Raw genomic sequence first — 19,633 nt, 5'->3', positions numbered from 1 at the left:
TTTTTTGTCTATGGGCATAAGAAATGCGATTCTCACATCAGGCTGTGTGTGCAATGTGCAGAGGAACTTGTGTCTCAATACCAGTCATTTGTAGAGGTAATAAAGCCACCATTCATCTGGATGTGGTGGAAAATGTTGAGTATTTTTGAAACGTATGAGTTATGCTAATAAATAGCCGAGGAGAGCAGGTTGTTACCATTCCATTTCTTAGTTTCACAGACAGAATGGCCCTAGCTCTCATCCCCATAGCGATGGAATTTAAAAAAAATAGCATGCATAATGTAAAAAATATTCTTAATTAACTGTCCTGCACTTAGGTAGGGTTAAGTATTGTGAGAAAACTACATTTTAAATGCAGAAAAAGTGCTCATTATGCAGAATGGCTAATTTCAGTGAGTCATATAATGTTGAATTACTATTATTAATTCATGTGTACATTTTTATGTTTTATGCAATCTAGGAGGGAGGGCACTTAAGGACCACTACTGCCCATACGTCTATTAAATTTGACATGATTACTAATACTTTTGGTGACCTCCCTAACCATTCCTTATAACCACCATCAGACCAAATCACTGATGCACAAGAGAAAACATATCTCGGAATACACTGGCCTTTTCTCAACAGCAGACATAATGACTCTTATACCGCAGTAAAACCCACAAGTGGAACCAAACAACATTGCTGACATCTTTTTACCTAAAGTGTACCAACAAGAAATGCCAGAGAGTGTCTGGGAAATGAGTCTGCAGCAGGGAAATAGGGCATTAATAATAATAAAACATGGGTATTATCAGTGTTAGTCACAACTTTACTTTTCAACCTCCGATAGGTCAAAATGTATGCCGTGGAAAAGGCCATTATGAGATTTACCGTGCGCATGCAAATCGTTACAAGCAACATTTGTGGGTGAGGAACTTGTACTAAAAAATTTATTCGTCTAAGGGTTTCATCTGTACAATGACCGAAAAACATACAAAACAGGGTTAAATTATTGTCACCATTACAAAACTGACTAGGTGTTAAGGTGTATTTAAAAAAAACAAGAGCCCATTTCTGTAGCCTGAGAGGGATTATGGTGGCATTGGTGCTCTCATAGGAACGCGGGGTGGGACACCGGGGGGCCTTGGAGGCATTGGAGGCCCTCTCTGGAAGCCAAAAGGAGGACGGGGAGGAAGGCCAGCACCGTAGCCAGGTGGAGGCATGGGAGGAGGCCCTCTCATACCTGGAGGCCCGGGGTGACCTGACAAAGAGGGAAAAAGAGGGTTATGACATGATCAAATCTTCATCTTTGACAATTTGCTCTCACCCCAGCCAAAGATACGCACAGTAAACAATAGGCGTTTTCACAGAGATCCGGCTCTAATCACGGTAAGAAGGCCCTCAACATGTCACAATCGCACCGTTTATACTGAACTTTTGTTTGGAGCATTATTAATGCCCCGTTTCCCTGCGGTGTCTCCTTTTACACAAGCATCCCAACATTGCAGAATCAGACCCGCAACACAACTACTTGGTCCACACACAAGCAGCAGTCTCCTGGGTGAAAGTCCTGGTTTGACTGACCCAACACTCTGAGCTTTTCCCTATGCTACTATACTAACTAACCACTAACCCATGGACTAATTTGATACATTTCTATATGTCAAAAACAAATGTAATCCATGACAAAATACGTTTTCCTTTGAAACGTAAATCACAAAACTGTTTGTTGTATGGGTCATTTTAAGGAAACGGCTTAACATCTGCATACATGCAGCAGGTTAAACTGTCAAACAATTAAGCGATGTACTGAATAGAAAAAGGTACATACAAAAACACGATTCTTCACAAATATATCTGCAGATAATAAAACTGCAAGCTTTATTGATTTTGGAGGTTTCCTGCACCAAATCAATAAATCACCACTAGGTCCACACAGTGTTACATGACATTTAAAGCCTTTGTATAAAGAAAACAGCCCTTAGTTTTTTTTAAATTGGTATAAAGAGCTTAATAACAGGAGGCAAAACAAACCATACAACTCCTCTTTGATGTCAAAATGCATGCGAGGTTGCCAAGTCTGCAGTCAGTTTCAATAACTATCCATTACATGTTCCAGGTTTTATCTCCTGCCCATATTAGTCCATTTGTCAAATTAGTCATGGCAACTTGGGTATGTCAATACTACAAATCATTAGATCTACTTTGCTGCATAATTTTTGTGTAGAAGTAAGTTGATCAACATTTCAGTGGCTCTTCTAAATGCAACAATTCTGTCAGGCATTTACCCTCAAGTTACAGAGGTAGTATTTTTAAACAATTGTACTAAACAACAAAGATTTCAGGAGCAGACAGTGCTTACCCATGGGAGGTCCGTACGGTGCTCTGGGTGGCATTCCCATAGGAGGGGGTGGGGGCATGCCAGGTGGTAGTGGTGCCCGGGATTGATTTGATCCTGGCGGAGCAGGAGGCGGAGGCACCATGCCAGGAGGACCAGGAGGAGGCATGGCCATCTGGGGCATACCTGTGTGAGAGAAACAATTAAAATATGCAAGCTTGCTCGAGCAAGGATCTACTTTCCCAGCTTTTGAAAACACCTATTAACATCCACTACAGAATTTGAACACACATAGATCCATTAAATATGTTCAAACTTTGTCAGTATATTTCTACATAACTTCCCACTTGTATCCACTGTGGCAACATTTTAATCTTTAGACCATTACCTGGATGCATGTTGCCAGGGAAGGGTGGTGGTCCGGGTGGAGGCCCACCACCACCCTGCTGGCCTGGTGCCCCTGCATTTGGAGGCATGGACATTGAATGGGACATTGATGGAGGCATCGATCCAGGAGGAGGAACATTGGGGAAACCAGGAGGTGGCATACCTGTACAGATAAAGTTGTATTTACATTGATATTATTTCAAATTCAACTGATACCGATACATAATGAATATTATACATAATATCATTAGTATCTCATAAAAAGGGGCTCATATGTCATTTCAGTTATTATTAATGGGATATTTCTATCAACTGATGATTAGTGGTTGAAAGTGTCCTTCAATGAAACAGTGGTTTAATAATGTACAATTGAAAAGAGGGGAGCCACAGAACATCCAGTAAGTTTTACCACAGTAACCCAAACATACCTGGCATGGGCATCCCAGATCCCATTGCAGTGAGAACCGGCGTGGGAGCACTCGGTGGCGGCGGAGCGTCTGCAAAAAGCTGATGTGGCCTGTCTGCCTGGGAGAGGGGATTTTGTGCAGCCAGGAGTCGCTCTGCAGCCGAGCCATGTCGTTCTCCTTTGGAGTCCTTCTTGAAGGCATAGGACACTGTGATGGGCCTGTTACAGAGGTACTGGCCGTTCATAGCCTCAATGGCTGCATCTGACGCGTCAAAGCTGGCAAAATTGATGAAAGCATAACCCTTGGAATTGCCGGTGTCTGGATCTCGCATGATCTTGGGCGTCTGGAGGATCACGCCAAAGGCACTGAATGTGTCGTAGAGCAGTTTCTCATCAATCTCCGGGTCCAGATTACCAATGAAGATGTTAGCACCCACATCCAGGTTTTTGTTGTGCGCAGATGCTTTATTAACTCGAATGGGTTTGCCGTAGAGCTTTATCATATTCATGATTTTGATGGCATAGTCGGCATCTTCTTCACTAAGGAACTCCACAAAGCCATAACCTGAGAAGAAGAGAGAAAAGTTGCTGCGTGATTCGAATTTCTCTGCAAACGAGATTTTAATGTATATAGAATATACATTTAGGGTTGTTATTTTTGGTTTATTGAGGGACATAGCTACCATGATAACCAGTTTTTGACAAACTTAGCTACGATGCCCACCTTGATGTTGTCCAGTGACCCTGTCTTTGGGCATGTGCGTGTTGACCACAGGACCAGCCTGCAGGAAAAGCTCCCATAGTAGCGGCTCGGATACTTTTTCATCCAAGCCACCAACATACACCGTAGCGTCTGTAAAAAAAAAATGAATATTTGAATCAAGTTTCATACGGAAATTATCTTAGATGTCCAAACTAGACACAATTTTACATCGATTTGTTTTTTTTCTTTGATTTAACACATTCCAAATAGGACGACTTTGCTTTGAAGTATAGTAAACTGTGATAGAATTGTGTCATTGTTTTTTACATTTAAGTAAGGTATTGACTAAGTGATAGAGTAGTTCATAAACTGAAAATAAGTTGGTTAGCTAGTTGCAGCCCTTGTACAAGAACACAGAAAATGTTACAATGTTGACTTTCTTCTTTTGCTGAAGTTTCATTTAATTCCTTAGTTCTATTCAAACGACAACATTATACATAATATGTGTAATGTTGTCTGTTAGATGAAGCTTGTGGGTCATCAGTCCTTTGGGATATAAAGTTAAGGTGTGAGTACATGACATCAATTTATTCAAATACCAAAACAATTATGCAGAAATAGATCATTAACGTATTTTAAATATGTGCTAACGTCTTTTCTAAAAATGTATTGGAGCCAAACAATAGTACTGCAGTTAACAATAATTATGTTATTTAACCTACCCGTTTAGCTAGTATAACAATAGTAATTTTACAGACCACATCCCTAACCCTTATTAAAGCACCTGAAGCGACATTAGAAACGTAAGTACAACAAAAGTGTAATTTATTTAGATTATCCATATGATTAGCTTGCTGTGCTAACTTTAGCTGTTAGCCAACAGGACGTAGCGCTACTTCTGATATACTCCAAAAAATAACTTCCGACATACTCTAAGGCACCATACCTCAACTCAATAAAAAAAATCAACGCTACAACTTGGTTCGCATAGAGAAAACAAGTGAAATAGATCACCATATCGAATGTTTAATATAACTTATTTGAATGGCTAACGTTAAATTAGCGGCAAGCCATGCTAACAACTGAGCACTTCCATGTGACGAGCCGGTTTGTTACGATAAAGTATGAGCTATCCCATAGGCCAACTGCGCTCATCAAAACAATGTCAGCGGTTAGAAGTGTAACCTACAGATAGAGTCGTTAACGGCTTCAACAGACGGCTGAAACAAGGTTTACAATGATAAAGTTACCTTGGTTTCTTTCAGATATTGGTCCCGCTGCCATGTTGAATGAACACCAGGCGAGCGTCCTGTGCCGATGCCCCGCCTCTTCCGGTCTGCGCGTTTCCAGCGGAAGTGATCTAATAAAAACAAATAAAATAAAATAATTCCTCCATTTCTCTGCAATCGTTTTCAAGAATATATTACACACACACACACACACAGCGGCGGAATAAGTAACAAGATCAATTAATAATCATTTGTGCGAGCATTTTATTACATCATATATATCTACGAAAAGTATAAACATGGAATACAAAATGTTCATAGAAAATACATACAATAAGGGCCTTCAGAAACACTGTTATAAAACAATACTGTATAGAATACGAAACATATAAAAACAAAACTCAATCAGCACATCATGCATCAAAGCCAAAAGATGAAAAGCCCACTTTTTTTTATAAAATGGATAGCAAAAAATATATTGTTTAAAAAAGCCTTCATTGATAATGATCACAAAGAAAAGTCAAAGGCATTTTAAGAAGAGAGCTCTGAGATTAATGGCTGTGATCAAAAATCGCACACAAAACAAGCATCTAAATTAGAAGGAAAAAATAAAAATAAAAGCCTCCCACCAAACTCACAATTCAGGATATTTTTTACATTTCAGCTATGAAATTGGTTGGTAGGAAAATACAATCACTGATGAATTCAGAAATCATATCTGCAGGTGAGATTCTTGGAGCAGGAGTAAACAGAAGTGAAAGGGAAAAAGTGAGATAAAAGGGTTCCAGCTGCAACACTGTGGGGTGAACGTGTTCACTGTGTCAAGTCAAATGTCTATTTTAACTTTTCAGTATTGACTGAAGATATCTGCAGGGTCTTTGCCAATAATTTCATAGAAACCTTTTCCTGCTTGCGCTGCACACATATTTTGCAAGCTGAGTACCAAACAAACAAAATATAATGATTATAAGTGTATACCAAAGGTAGTACGATTTAATACATCTTTCATAATCTAATGTCATATAATATATTTAAGGAATAGTTTGACATTTTATTTGCTTTCTGGTGGAAAGTTTGATGAAAACATTGATACCACTTTCATGTCTGTACTGTAACTATGAAGCTACCCCCGAGTTTCCTGCCTTTATGCTAAGCTAAGCTAACAGCCTGCTGGTTGTAGCCTTAATTTAATGGACAGATATAAGAGTGGTATTGATCTTCTTGTCTAAATATCGACCAGAAAGTGAAAATGCAAATTCCCCCAAATGTTACACTATTCCTTTCAAGAATTGTAACAGTCTTATCGCATGTCATCTATACATTTAACACTTGACATGACATTTCAAAACATTGTAAAGCAGAGTAGAACACCCTTTAAAGACCTCAGTTAATGAAATTCATCTTTTGAGTTGTTTTTTTACATGTCTAACTGTTGCATGCTACCAATTTTACAAAGGCACAATGATCCCAGGGAAGAGACGCAGCAATAAAAATAATAAAAAATGGATCTGGCTTTAATTATACTCCATTTATGCGTCTTTGTTTCCTATCTGCTGTCTCCCCAAATTTAGTGTAAACAGTTTCTGCTTTTGACAAAACAGCATTCAGTGGTGAGAACAGGCCCTGCTGTTGAGCTTCAAATTCACTGACCACATTTCCATCTAACCTCAAGCCTCAATTCAAGTCTCACTTCCATTACATGGGGTCTTCAAAAGGCTTCTCACTGAAATGCCTTCACGGGTGAAATGTATACAATACACTAGGATACATAGAGAAATATAAACATATCCCATTTACAGTATAAGCAAAATCAGGTCCTTCAACATAAAAAAAAAACATTTGAAAGGTGATAAGTGCGAGTTACATACATCGTTTTAGCCCATGGACATACACCAGCACTGCTAACAAACAGATTCTGCTTTCACTATGTCAAAAAAAAAAATAAAAACATGAACCACAACAGCTGGTACTGTTTTGTATTAACTACAAAGACTCAAACACGATGAGTCAGCCTGTGAAAAACAAAAGATTCCTCAACTATTTTTTGGGATTTCACATTTCACCCCCAATCGCCTGTATTCTTTGTTTCTGCTGAGATCCCGACCTACATTTCAGTCTGCCAAGCAAAATCTCTTTCAAACGCTAAAGGGAGCGCATGACAAACACAACCTGCATCACAAGAGTAAACCAATAATCTAAAATGTTAAACAGCATCACTTTGCAGATCCTCAAGTCGATAGCACACTGAAAATATACATTCAGCTAGTCTCGTGATCACCAAGCAATACAATGCACACCTTTATAAACAAAAAGAAAACGTAGTGATGGTGCAATATTTTTTTTTTCTTTTTTTTTTCAAAAAACCTGAGCTGCTGTCAGAGCAATCAGTCACCTGCTGACATTGTAGCAGAGTATCCACAAATGATTACATGAGCCAATACGTATGTTTCAAGGCTTACTTGAATTCCGCTATTATTTGAGGATGCGATTTCTACATATTCAAACTATATTCTCATTACAACAGGCAGAACAAGTCTGTGTACCCATATGGAGGGATTCTCAGGTGGGCTCTTCTATCCCCTTGCCGTCACTATATTTTACCACCTTCACTTGCCTGAGTCAAAAATACTACGCAAGTAAACACGCCCAAAATGTGAAAAGCGACCTTTGATGATCCATACATTGATCAAATGTGTTTTGTTTGATGAGTCATAGTAACTTATGTCCCATACATTCAGTGATGAAAGGCAGGCTGTGTCTCTGAAGGTCTACTTGGAGTCAACACAGTATGAAATAATGAAAAGAAACATGTAAACCCCAGTCGGTTGGAATGCCAAGCAAGTTTACAGGTATTTCTTTTTAAAAAGCGCTGTTATTCTGTAATCACTAGGCACAAAGAGGTAACGGCTATAGTGTTGGTTTCATGGACAGATACTGTAAGTCAAGGCCTGATCGCCTGGTCCTCATAACAAAACACGCCAAGATACAAAAACCTAAAAGTTCAGACAAAGAGAGTAATCAATACTGTTACCAGGAATCCTACAGAGCGTAAAAAGGCATGTTTCCACAACGGACGGCAGGTTTAGTGTGAGGGCAGTGTGGCGGTGTTGGCTGCATTGAGTTGGCCCACAGCTAACATCAGGATATCTTTCTTCTCTTTGTAAAAACGCAGTTCTCTCCCCGCCAGCCTGGCGTCCTCCAGTTCTTGCTCCGTCGACGCCACCTCCTGCGCGATAGTGCTCGCTACGCTCTGTTCTCGGTTCACCCAGTCGGCGGCCATCTGGGTGCGCATGTCATCATCCAGAGCCCGGTGGGAATAGTGAGCCAGCACTTCCTGCGAATAAAACAAGAGAGAGAAAGCTAAGTGGTCTTTCCGACTTAATAGTGAGATTTCAAAAATGTAGTTTATAGAACTAAACTCATATTTCCAATTAGATGCAATATTGGCACCCATGCTGATCTGAGATCGTGTATCTGCCAGATGCAATCGATCTACATTAAAATATAGTTTCTTGTTCGTTCTAAAATTCAAATTTTGGCTGCCAACTCAGTTTTTAGTAGCACAGCCATCCTTGGCCTCATATTACCTCACATAAAATAGATCCCACTGAATTCCACACCATGTATAAATGTGATGAAAATAGAGCACTGGTATTAAATCTGTCCTCGATGTTGGCAGACAGCCTGAGTTGAAGGTATCAGACTGGGGAAAAGCTGATTTGGTCAGCTGACCAAGAAGATAACTCCCAAAACCTGTCTGCACCAGTCATGCCATGTCGGCAATCTGAGTTTGTTTGTTTAGGAAACTTTATGAACAGTGATGAAAACTACTACGGCACTATCTGAAGCCATCCGTGAGGTGAATGGCGGTACCTGTCGGGAACACTGTCGTTCTCTCATGGCTTTGAGACTCCCATTCCAGTGCAGCAGCTGGAACACAGTCATCAGCTCCTGAAACACAAACACGGGCAAAGCCAGCAAGAAACAGGGATGAAGCTCGCTTCAGGAAACTCAATATGTAGCCTTCAGGTTCCGTATTTCTAATTAGATAACAGGTTAAGATGTTCTGGCTTCCATGCTATTAGTAAAAGGTCACATGTGGGCTCAAACGACTGTATCTTAGCCCAGTAGAGTAACTAAATCAAGCTGGAATGCTAGAGTAATACAAACTAGAAATCCCTTTAAAACATTTATCTGGTCTCCATCTTTGTTATATTCTATATAAGCATATTCAAGTTCAACGCATGCAAAGCATTTCAACAGAGCATCTGGGCTTAAACCTCGCCAATGCTATCTATACCCGATGTGTTTTAGGAGCAGAACACGGTGCTTCACATGACAGACGTTCAGTTTACACACCTGAAACTCCAGCATGGATTTTCCTTTGTTGGACTCGAGCATGAAACGAAATGCACCGATTCCTGTGTTGGGATTGTCAGCCTCTTCTCTGTTTCCCTGGTAACGACAACAACAGTTAGTTAATGTCAGCATGAGTTTAACTGGCTTTTGGGGTAGATATAATGATAGGAAAATAATGAGGATATCTAAACTGTGTTGGAGATATTTGATGCAGTATGACACGAGAAAGAAACGATGCTTGATTTTTTCCCCAAAGTGTTCAGGTCATAGACTTGCATCATATGCTGTCCAATTAAATGTAATTGTCTTTCATTTTTATTCATATATCGCCACTATACTATACTACTATATAACACCGTCGTGACTTTGGCTTTTAAGCACACAACCTTCTGTAATGTACGATGCATAACGTACGTTGAAGGACGCCAGGGCCTCACTGACACTCTTCTCAATGAAGTCGTCTGTGATGCGTCGAGAGGGATGTTCATTGAAAACAGAGTTCATCAGGGCGATCTTGGCAGCGCTCCGTCTTGCCTCTGCCTTGGTGGGACAGAACTGTCAAACAGTGAAGAAAACATGCATTAGTGGTCCGAAAACACAGATACGCAGCCAAAGAGATAAAGCAAACCAGTGTTTATGTCGAGTAAAGTTAGAAACAGTGTGCACAGACTTTAATTTGCTGTTTTACAGTCTTGCATCCATATTTGGTAAGTTGTGGTTACAAGTCAGAGCTTTGTGAGCTTGTAACATGGCACTTTTCTTACACTAATCCTACTGCATCATGGGTTTTTCCAACACACACCGAATATCAAAATCCAATAAAACTCCATCTCTGTGATGAACTGATCCCAGTCATGTTGAGGAAAATGCAGACACAGTACCTGGAAACTTCCAAAGCAGCTGCCCCCGGGTAGGCTGACATAGCAAACGTATGGAGGGCTGCTGGATGGGACCATTTCATAAACAACCAGCGCTCCGTTCCGCAGGTCGGCGCCTCTGGTAAGCTTCATCTGCCAAAACTCCTGTAAGGCTTCCACCACGTTTACTGGAAGGCACAGAGATAAAAGGAGGCGCATCAGTGTGGTCTATCACCACTCTCTAAAGTGCCATTAGTGTTCGGCAACATCCTCTCTACACAAAAACACAAAGATCGGTGGGAAAGGGGTGGGAGGAAGGTCATCTCAAGGATGCCAGAGGTTTTTTCCTGAAAACATTAAGGTGGCTCCTTCGGGGGAAATTCTACACCACCTCTGCTGCTTAAAGAAAAATCCCTCATGCTCATGTGAGAACGTTAAATCACTGTCCCCCGAAAGGAAACAACAACAAAGAAAAGCAGTAAAAATGTGCGGCTGAGTCAGAGAGGATTATTTGGTTTGGGATCTGCAGGGAGACGTGAGCGCAGCCAACATTATTCAGGGCTGGTTGACTCCTGTTAGCTCCCAGCTCTTTCCTGCTGAGCTCTGACTCTTTGATACCAACACGAGCAGCCTTCTTCTCATTCGCATACAGAGTCTGGAGCCCCATCAGTGCGTATTATTGCTGCAGCTTTGTGACTAATGAGGCCACTTTAAAGGAGCGGAGATAGAGTTTGACGTCAGATATGTAAATCCTTAAACTACAACCCAACCAACACTGTTAGTTTATTGTCTGTAAAAGTAAAATGCTTACTTTAAACTGTTATAATGTCTTGTGTGCTATTGAATACAGTAATGTAAGTAGTATTAACAGTGAAAGTTGCTTGGTGATATTACTTTTCACAACAAACCCATATTAATCCACTTTGTAAAAAGCATAAACACTCTTTATTCTTTATCATATGTATCCTTTAAACGGTTAACTTGAGCTGGTGTTAGATGTATGATGAGCCAATGGGATGTACAGAATATGCAATTTATTCTACTGAAATATAGATTTGTTTCCTTAAATCAGGGGCAACCCAAAGTAGGCTCAACAAACTGAAATCAGACCCTGACAAAGTTATTTTTGAGCATCTAAAATGGTTCACTGATAAAACATAAAGACAGGAAATATTAGGAGATAATGGAGGAAGACATGTGGCAATGGTGCTGGCCCAGACTCAAACCCACAACCCGGCAGTGGTCTGGTATCTATCAGCACATATCTGACAAATGTATCAGGGGAAAACTAAAAATACACTATTATTGACATCAAACATGGAAGTGAAATAAGAATAAAATAAACCAGAACTCTATAGAAGTAAATTACTTGTGTTAATATTCTTAAGACTCTTTGGTTTTATGTCAACGTCAAGCCTTTTCATTTCCTGGTAATGGCCTAATTATAATTATATCACAGGAAAACTGTAAAAGCCTTTCCATATACATGCAATACATCACCTAACACATTTTCTGATTAAATCACAAAATTTGAACCACAAGATAAAAAAAAAAACAGATTTTTCATAGTGCTGACTCTATTAAGTAGCCTAAATGGGATAGAGGAGGGAAGATTTAGTTAGTCAGGAGCACATGGGGCCAATCTTTTGGAAATAAATCCTATTAGCAGTAAACAGGAACACTTGTATGTAACAACCAGCATTAAAGCAGCTTTTGGTGTGTGTGTATATATATATATATTCATGTTTTTTCCTAAAATAAAAAAGTATGTTGTGCAGATTACATACCATCTGGCAATACTTCCTAGGAGGTTGCCTATAGTCTGGATATTTTTTATTATAAAAATAAAAATGTGCTCAGTATAAAAGTTGATAATGAAGAAAGTCCCTGCGTTCCCTCTGTTATTGATGTTTGTACAGTTTTCATCACAGGACCAGTAGTGTCCAATGTAAAACAAGTTGATAGTGTAAAAGCGTATTGTTTGTAAAAGTAATCCCCCCAGGGTTTAGGGACTTAATCCCACGAATAAGTGATTGAAGCCAGTGTTAGTATAAGTGTGTAAATATCAAAGGAAAACTTCAATTCGAGAAACCAACATTATGATGACATTGCATCTGATCAAAACAACCATAACACGAGGTAAAACCATATAAAGTCGGTATATTCAACACAATGTGGCCAAGCATGTATTTCACAGGAATGTAGCATGGGGTTTTCTTGTGTTGCTAATCCACTTCCAAACAAATGGCGCAGCTCAAAGTGGCTTTTCTGCTCTTCATAACTCCCGAGTATAATCTGAACAATATGACACATATTATCTCCACGTTAACACACAGCATTACCACCGCTGGACGTTACCTCTGCCGTAACCTTGCGTGTGTTTGGCGAAGCTGCGGACCACCGCCTCCACCGCCTCCTTCAACACCGCCGGGTTCCCCGGGTTACAGTGCCCGGTGGCCCCCGGCCCCAGCCCCGCTCCGAGCCCGCCGTACAGGCTGTGGAACTGCAGCGGAGGCGGCGGCGGAGGAGGCCCGCACGAAGCGGCCAGCGAGGCCGGGGAGGGCAACAGCGGCGCGATGGGGACCGTAACCCCGGGCCGGAGAGAGGAGCGGAGTGTCCCGGTCGGTCCCGAACCGAATCCAATGCCTGGCTGTAGCCTCTGAGGGCGGATACTGTCCGGCATAACGTTAGATTCCATTGTCCCAACGTAACGTCTGCGAAGTCCCGGTCTGGATTAAAATCGTAGCGGTCAACCCGACGGTTTGAGGTTCAAAACTGGTCTTCGGGGGGCTGGATGAACAAATTGTTGGCAGGGTTTTGTCAATCACAGCGGGAAGAAGAAGTACTTAGCCGACGTTCATTCGACACATATCTCCGCCGCTGTGCATCCTCACTCTCTGGATTAGACTGCAGGATTGTCAGTCAAATGATGCCTTCACGGACCCCACGGACCCTACAGCTTCCTAGTTAAAGACCTATCACACAATACACGATTTCTTTTTAGTCATTTAGTGCGAGTGTTTTTATCTATTGCTTTGCTAAAATATTTTATGGATATATTTTTAATATAATTTATGATAATGTCTGTCAATTGAGATAACCTGTGTTTATGTTTGTGTGTGTGTAATTTTTTCCTTATCCAAATTGAGTGTCTATGTTTAGAGTGTTTTAAAACAGTAAATATTGTAAATCCATTTGAGGCAAATGCATGGTTGTCTCTACATGTCAGTCCTGGGATAGACTGGGGATACAGGGTGTATCCTGCCTTCGCCCCAATGTCAGCTGGGATCGGCTCCAGACCCCCCTTCCCACGAGCCTGAACAGTGGTGATCGATAATATAATAGTAACCTTGACTTTGACCTTGCCACTGATTTAGTTTTTTTAGTGTTAAATGTGTTGTTGACATTATGGTCAGAAGAGATTTGATTCAACTATAAGTGTTGAGGCCATAAATATTGGGACTGTTGTATTGGATTGAACTCCTCCATTAAAAGGTTTTTCTAATTGTTTTATGCACCAACATTTACATACATGAGGATGACATAATATTACAAAAGTCTACAGTTTGTGATAGAAGGTGTAGTGCCAGTAAAAACCTATAGATGAGCTAAATTACATCACATAGCAGAATATTACAACTTTAAGCTAATCACTGGAGATTTCTGATGGAAGTTTGTTTGTGCTGGGACTCTAAGAATGGCCCGGTTTTGAAAAAAACATTCATATTTGACTCAATTATAAATGCATTTGTAAATGTGCCTAATGCATTTACTTATTGGTAATAGAAACTGACAATGTACTAGCGTACCCAATTACCCTTTTAATGGTCAAGTGGCACAGAAGAAAAAATAGATACTGAAGTGTAATGCTTTACAGAAGAACAAACTCCTAAATGTCACATTTTGGTGACTTGGGCATCTTTCCTCCCTCTCTGTGGTATGTGGTTCAGTTATATGCATGCTGTTGTCAAAATTCCGACATTTTCTCTAGCACATGAATGCAGCAGTGGAAAGTCAAAGAAATATCCAGCCAAGAAATCTGAGCCTCCACTGTTCTCTGGCTCCTACAGAGTACAACTACAGTGTGGGTTTACAGCTCAGCAGCCTGAAGCATGTGATTAAAACTTGGAAGCGGAGTCACTCAATTTACTCCATACGAGGGCGAAAACAATGATGATCCTCCTTCGAAAACAGACAATGAAAGTTTGAAATAACTTGGTTTAACTTTGGATTGCTGGACCACCAAAGACTTGAAGAGGAAATGGGACCTCCTCTTGAGTTTCCTCAATGTTTTTTTATGACTTTCTGGAGCTTGTGTAATTTTTCATTCTTTCTGTGGTCTGGTTTGAGGCCAGTGGACTGCAGATGAGGAATTGAGGAGCCATTGAATATATCTTCTTTTTTTTTAAAGTTGGATCAGCAAAAATGCATTTTTAACTAATTTGAGTAGACGCAGGGACTGTGAAAAAATTTGGTTTGGCCTCACTGTTGATCAAATTAGTAACCATATAACTATCTAACGAACTGTTGTGTTCATTGCAGTAAACTGACCTGTGGTGGGGAGGACATTTACTTTTTTTACTTGAGATTTTCCATTATATTAACTACGTCATCACATTTCACAGTGACTCAAATATTGTGCTTTTTTTCATCCCCTATTCGCCTGGCAGCTGTTCTTGTTACAATTTGGATGTCTATGATTTGTCAGCAGTTCCATCTAAATAACATTTCTCCTCCAAACCTCTCAGATGGTTTCAGTTATATAACAGTTTGAAGCCAAAATAAGGAGAATGCTCCAATAGTTCACTAAAAAAAGCAGAAGTTGGAGCAACTTTCAATGAGTGTTAAATAATGTGTGTTGCACAACTTTGTTTTTTTCTACTTTCTGGCCACATTAATCATCTGACCCCTAGGTCAGGAACTGGACTAACTAGTTCAAACTAGCTCCACCTCAACCATCTACAACAGTGAAATACTGCTTACACATACTGCATCAGTAACAATATAATCATGTAATATAACACATGTCGCAGGTTTTTTTTTGCAGAAAGCGTACTTTTACTTTCGATGATTTAAGTACACTTTGCTTATAATTTTTGAAAGCTTTATCGCAGGCAACTGGATATTGCTTCAGTTCTGGATTACGACCTGGATGTTGAGAACATTCACAGACAATTTGCTGATAATACTTATGTACTGTCACTTAAGAAGGGGTTTGAATAAAGGATTATAACGTTTTTTTTCAGTAGGGTATTGGTACTTTTACTTACTTACTATCCACTTCATGTTTCGATGTGATAACACCTTTTAGGGCTTTTATTCTCTCTCTTTCCATTTTATTTCTGCTTCCTTTGTCCCCAGTTAATGTTCAACAAAACTATGATTCAGCTTGGTGTTTTCTCATTTTCTCTACCAAACTGTCCTTAACGCTTCCTCCTCCTGCTGCAATGTGAGGTCCTCAAGTCTGTCATCCTTGCATGCCTTGCATACCAGCTCATTTTCTTTCTTCTTTTTTTTTCATTTTTAGAGGATGGGTTTGAGAGATGTAACCAACTTAAGCTGTTTCCACCAGGAGAGTCTGGGCCAGTGGTGAAACTGGACAGAGAGAATACATTCCCACATCTGGTTTTGATCTAAGCTTTAGAGTCTGACTTTTAAAAACTCCAGCCCAGGGCTTTCCCACTAGATGAAAAGAGAGTCACAAGCTTGTCCCTTAAGTTTTATTAAACAGCTTGTGTTGTTTATGTTCACTGCTCACGTATTTCAGCATATTCCCATTTTCCCCTTTTTTGATTTGTTTATGACTGACTAGGGTGGAGCGGGCTGACTATTAATGACTTTACAACAGCCATAAAGATAGACTGTAACATCCCGTTGGATGTAACCCAAAGGTAGAAGGGTTACATCCACATGATTGAGTGTCGTCATACTTCACCCTAAAGGACAGCTGACTGTGACATTTTTATAGAGCATTGTTTAGAAATAAAACTCCTACTTTCTTTTTCGAGAATATTTTTTTAATTCCATTAAGTCACAGTCAAAAGAAAGGTTTTTGTATTAAATCCTCGTAATGAATGCTTAAGTATAAAAACGCCATGTGAGCAGCTCTCTGTACTTAAGCACATGATTTGAGCTAAATACTAAAGTCAGCATGCTAACATGCCTATAATATTTACCATTTTAACCTTTTTAGTTTTAGTTTAGTTAAGTTGTATTTCAACACAAAACACAGCTGAGGCTGATGTGAATATCATTTGTTTCACAGGTATTTGGACTGATTGAAATGTTGATCTGACTCATGGGTTCACTAAGGTCATTACAATTCATCCTGGGGGATGGCATGTTTGGACCAAATTCCATGGCAGTGGAGTTGTTTGGACACTTTTGTCTTTTGTGCCAATCCATTCATCAGTTATGATATGTCAATCTGTATATTTGTGCTTTTAATGCCTGACAATAATCCCAGAGGAGTGATAATAAATTCTTGTGACATAAAGCAAACATTTTATGGCCACACTTATATTCTATCCACACTATCTTCTTTCTTATATTTGAATGAATGTTTATATTCATCGGGGCATGTACCATGGAACACTGCCACATACTGCATCATTTTCAGCCTAGTTTGCTACATGTAAACACACCAATCAATCAATAATAATAATACTACTCATTAAAAATGATGATTTTGGCGTGGCCTCACTGTTATAATGGCATTGCTGCTACAGTTGATTAAGCGTCTTATTTAATCAAAATGATAAGATACACACTCATGTTGAACAGAGGTCCTGGTGGACTTTGGTTTAGTTTGTCCAGGTGGCAGCGTGAGCAACAAGGGTCATTGATTTGCACAAACATGCAATGATGTTTTGTGTCTTTATCTTGTCCAATCAGATTAGGCCATGGCTGCATCACCGTGCCGGACTATAAAAAGAGTGAGAGTCCGACAAGAAGGCACCATCGTGTCCACATCGTCCTGCGGTACAGGTGAGTCTAAATCTGTTCATCTCTTTTCTTAAAGGGCTAAACTACCTTTGAAACACTGAGACAACTTCTAAATTCCTTGAATGTAAAATTACCAACTGTTACTAGACTTAGGACTGAAATGTTTCTTTTTGAAAGTAAAATTTGTGTTGCTTATAGATTAAATAGGGGAACAGATTGATCAAGTTTTATCATTTTCTTTTAAGTGTTATACTTTGATGTAAAAATTATGTCATAAGCCCTTTCAATTTATTCTTTTGATCATATTAATCTAATTAAGTGGCCTTATTTAAAGGTTTGTAAACAGTAACTTAACTTTCTTAGTTTTGTTTCATAATCAGATGTTCTTGGGAGACAAAGCTCAAAAGCAGCAACACACTTAGATTTATTGTTAATTTGATTTTCCCTCAAACTTAAAGAATTAATTAATGACACTTGAGAAGTTCACTGTATTTAAAGCAGCTTAGTGATACCAAGTATAGGCTAATTACCTCGAAAAACAAGGGATTAGTTCCTATTTATATGTTATGAGTAATAATAACATATCTTCTTAATGTTAAAGAGGAAAACTATGTCTTCATTCAAGCCCAGGCACTTAAAGGAGAATTACGTCCATTTTCAAAATTCATACATATTATTCCTATGGTCTAAAACCATAAAATATAGTTAAAAATTGATGGTAAACGTGAACACTCTCTCCCAAATCCAAGAACTAGAGTGCTAAAACTTAAATCTGTGAGGTGAACAAGTACAAAGTGAAGAACTGCGTCATTGACAATTAATTTGGAAAGAATGAATTGTTGAAGAAAGTATGAATTGTTGAGTATATTTAGTACAGTTTCTGTTTCAGAGCCGAGAACAGTACAGAATAAAGCTAATTTGTATATAGAAAGAGAAAAAAACCATTCTGTGGGTCCAGCCTCCCACTCACTGTCCATACAGACTTCTCAACATCACCAGTTTGAGACTTACTTCTCTGGGTCCTGGGTCTGACAGAGAGCGTAGCTCATGTTCAATAATATTGATTAAACCTTCCAGGGCCATGCATATAAAGTATTGGAATTCTTAATTTCTGAAAATAAGCCTTCTCTTCATACACTATAGAATATCGTATTACAAATTAAAAACTGTCGTTAAAAAAAGTATTTTTCTGCTCGTTTCAAAGCAATAAAGCATAGAGGTTAATTTAGTCACCTTGGTAACGGATATCTGTGATTAAATTACTGAAAACTCAAGGTTCACTTTGGAGCTGTTGACACAACATCACTGATAAGCCGGTTAAAGTTTACAAGGTGATGCATGTTTGGACAAACACACACCTTGACAAAAATATTTATTTTATTACGTCACGATGAAAAAGCCAGGGTTTCTAGAAAATGGGAAAACATTTATCAATGAGTCAACTCATTGAGCAACAGGAGACCTTGCTATTCACATTCTGGGGGGGATGAGTTTCAGTCAGCATGGATATGATGACAATAATAATATCATCATCAGCCGTACAGAATAATGAAATACTGCCTGTTTTTGTAGGTCCTCTCCACCCAGCAACCATGAAGTTCTCCCTCGTCGCAACCGTTGTCCTGCTTGCTCTGGCACAAGGTTTGACCTTCACATTTACTTCAACTTCCACAAATTTGAGTACTTGAGCAAATATTTTGTTTATCAATAGTTAACTATTGACTTTTGGTGTCTTGGGCAATTCACAGGAAGCTTTGCACAAGATGCTCTCGATCTTGAAAGGCTCGGTCAATACTTTGAGCAGATGAAGACCAAGCTGGTTCAGGACATGACTGAGCTTATGCAAAACCAGGATCTGGCAAACCAGGCTCAGTGAGTACATAGAAATCTTGACAGCTCCAGCACAGGACACATGATACCAAGAGAGATAGCAGTAATTTGAAGGTCAAATGGTGGTTCATTGTATTCTACCCCACAGGACCTTCGTGGAAGACAGGAAAACCCAGCTGGAGCCCATGGTCTCTCAAATTCAGGAGCAGCTGAGGACTGTGGCCACCAATGTGGAGGAGCAGATCAAGCCACTGGCTGCCAACGTGCAGGCTCAGCTGAAGCCCCAGATTGATAGCTTCCAGCAGCAGATGGAGGCACTCCTCAAGAGGCTGACAGATCAGACCCTGGCCATTGCCAACTAAACAAGCGGATCTTTCCAAAAGATGTAAATGTGCCACCAAACCACCACCTTACATCGGACAGCTAAGATGTGTTTCAGTGGTTGACAGTATCACCTTTGTCCCAAAGTGCAATTAAAACTCGAAACACAACTAAACTGTGTCAATTTCATTTGTCCGTATACGCACTTACCATAATCACCTTAATACGAGTGATAGAAACAGACTTATTGTCATCATCTGTAATTTCACTAACGGC

The 19,633-nt window shown here is 39.7% G+C and overlaps 3 protein-coding genes across 3 annotated transcripts; 1 reads left to right on the top strand and 2 right to left on the bottom strand.

Moving 5' to 3' along the window:
• Positions 1-918: 918 nt before the first annotated feature.
• Positions 919-5,158, bottom strand: sf3b4 (splicing factor 3b, subunit 4). The gene is made up of 6 exons (XM_084032151.1): positions 5,067-5,158; positions 3,838-3,966; positions 3,136-3,678; positions 2,709-2,870; positions 2,345-2,506; positions 919-1,243 (listed from the first exon to the last, which is right to left on the bottom strand). The coding sequence occupies exons 1-6, from the start codon at positions 5,098-5,100 to the stop codon at positions 1,074-1,076; spliced, it is 1,200 nt and encodes a 399-aa protein (XP_083888277.1). The 5' UTR covers positions 5,101-5,158; the 3' UTR covers positions 919-1,073.
• Positions 5,159-5,289: 131 nt separating this feature from the next.
• On the bottom strand, positions 5,290-13,148 carry lix1l (limb and CNS expressed 1 like). Its single transcript, XM_084032381.1, has 6 exons — positions 12,620-13,148; positions 10,286-10,449; positions 9,819-9,959; positions 9,405-9,500; positions 8,919-8,996; positions 5,290-8,379 (listed from the first exon to the last, which is right to left on the bottom strand). Exons 1-6 carry the CDS (start codon positions 12,957-12,959, stop codon positions 8,128-8,130), a joined length of 1,071 nt encoding a protein of 356 aa, XP_083888507.1. The 5' UTR covers positions 12,960-13,148; the 3' UTR covers positions 5,290-8,127.
• A 3,993-nt stretch (positions 13,149-17,141) lies between these two features.
• LOC311027961 (type-4 ice-structuring protein LS-12-like) lies at positions 17,142-19,532 on the top strand. The gene is made up of 4 exons (XM_084032185.1): positions 17,142-17,248; positions 18,779-18,847; positions 18,955-19,078; positions 19,185-19,532. Exons 1-4 carry the CDS (start codon positions 17,164-17,166, stop codon positions 19,396-19,398), a joined length of 492 nt encoding a protein of 163 aa, XP_083888311.1. The 5' UTR covers positions 17,142-17,163; the 3' UTR covers positions 19,399-19,532.
• Positions 19,533-19,633: the final 101 nt, after the last annotated feature.

Source organism: Eutrigla gurnardus, assembly GCF_963514095.1.
Source record: "Eutrigla gurnardus genome assembly, chromosome: 17".
Lineage (NCBI taxonomy): Eukaryota > Metazoa > Chordata > Actinopteri > Perciformes > Triglidae > Eutrigla > Eutrigla gurnardus.
Note: the sequence above shows the minus strand (reverse complement) of the source record. Positions and strands in the feature narration are given on the sequence as shown.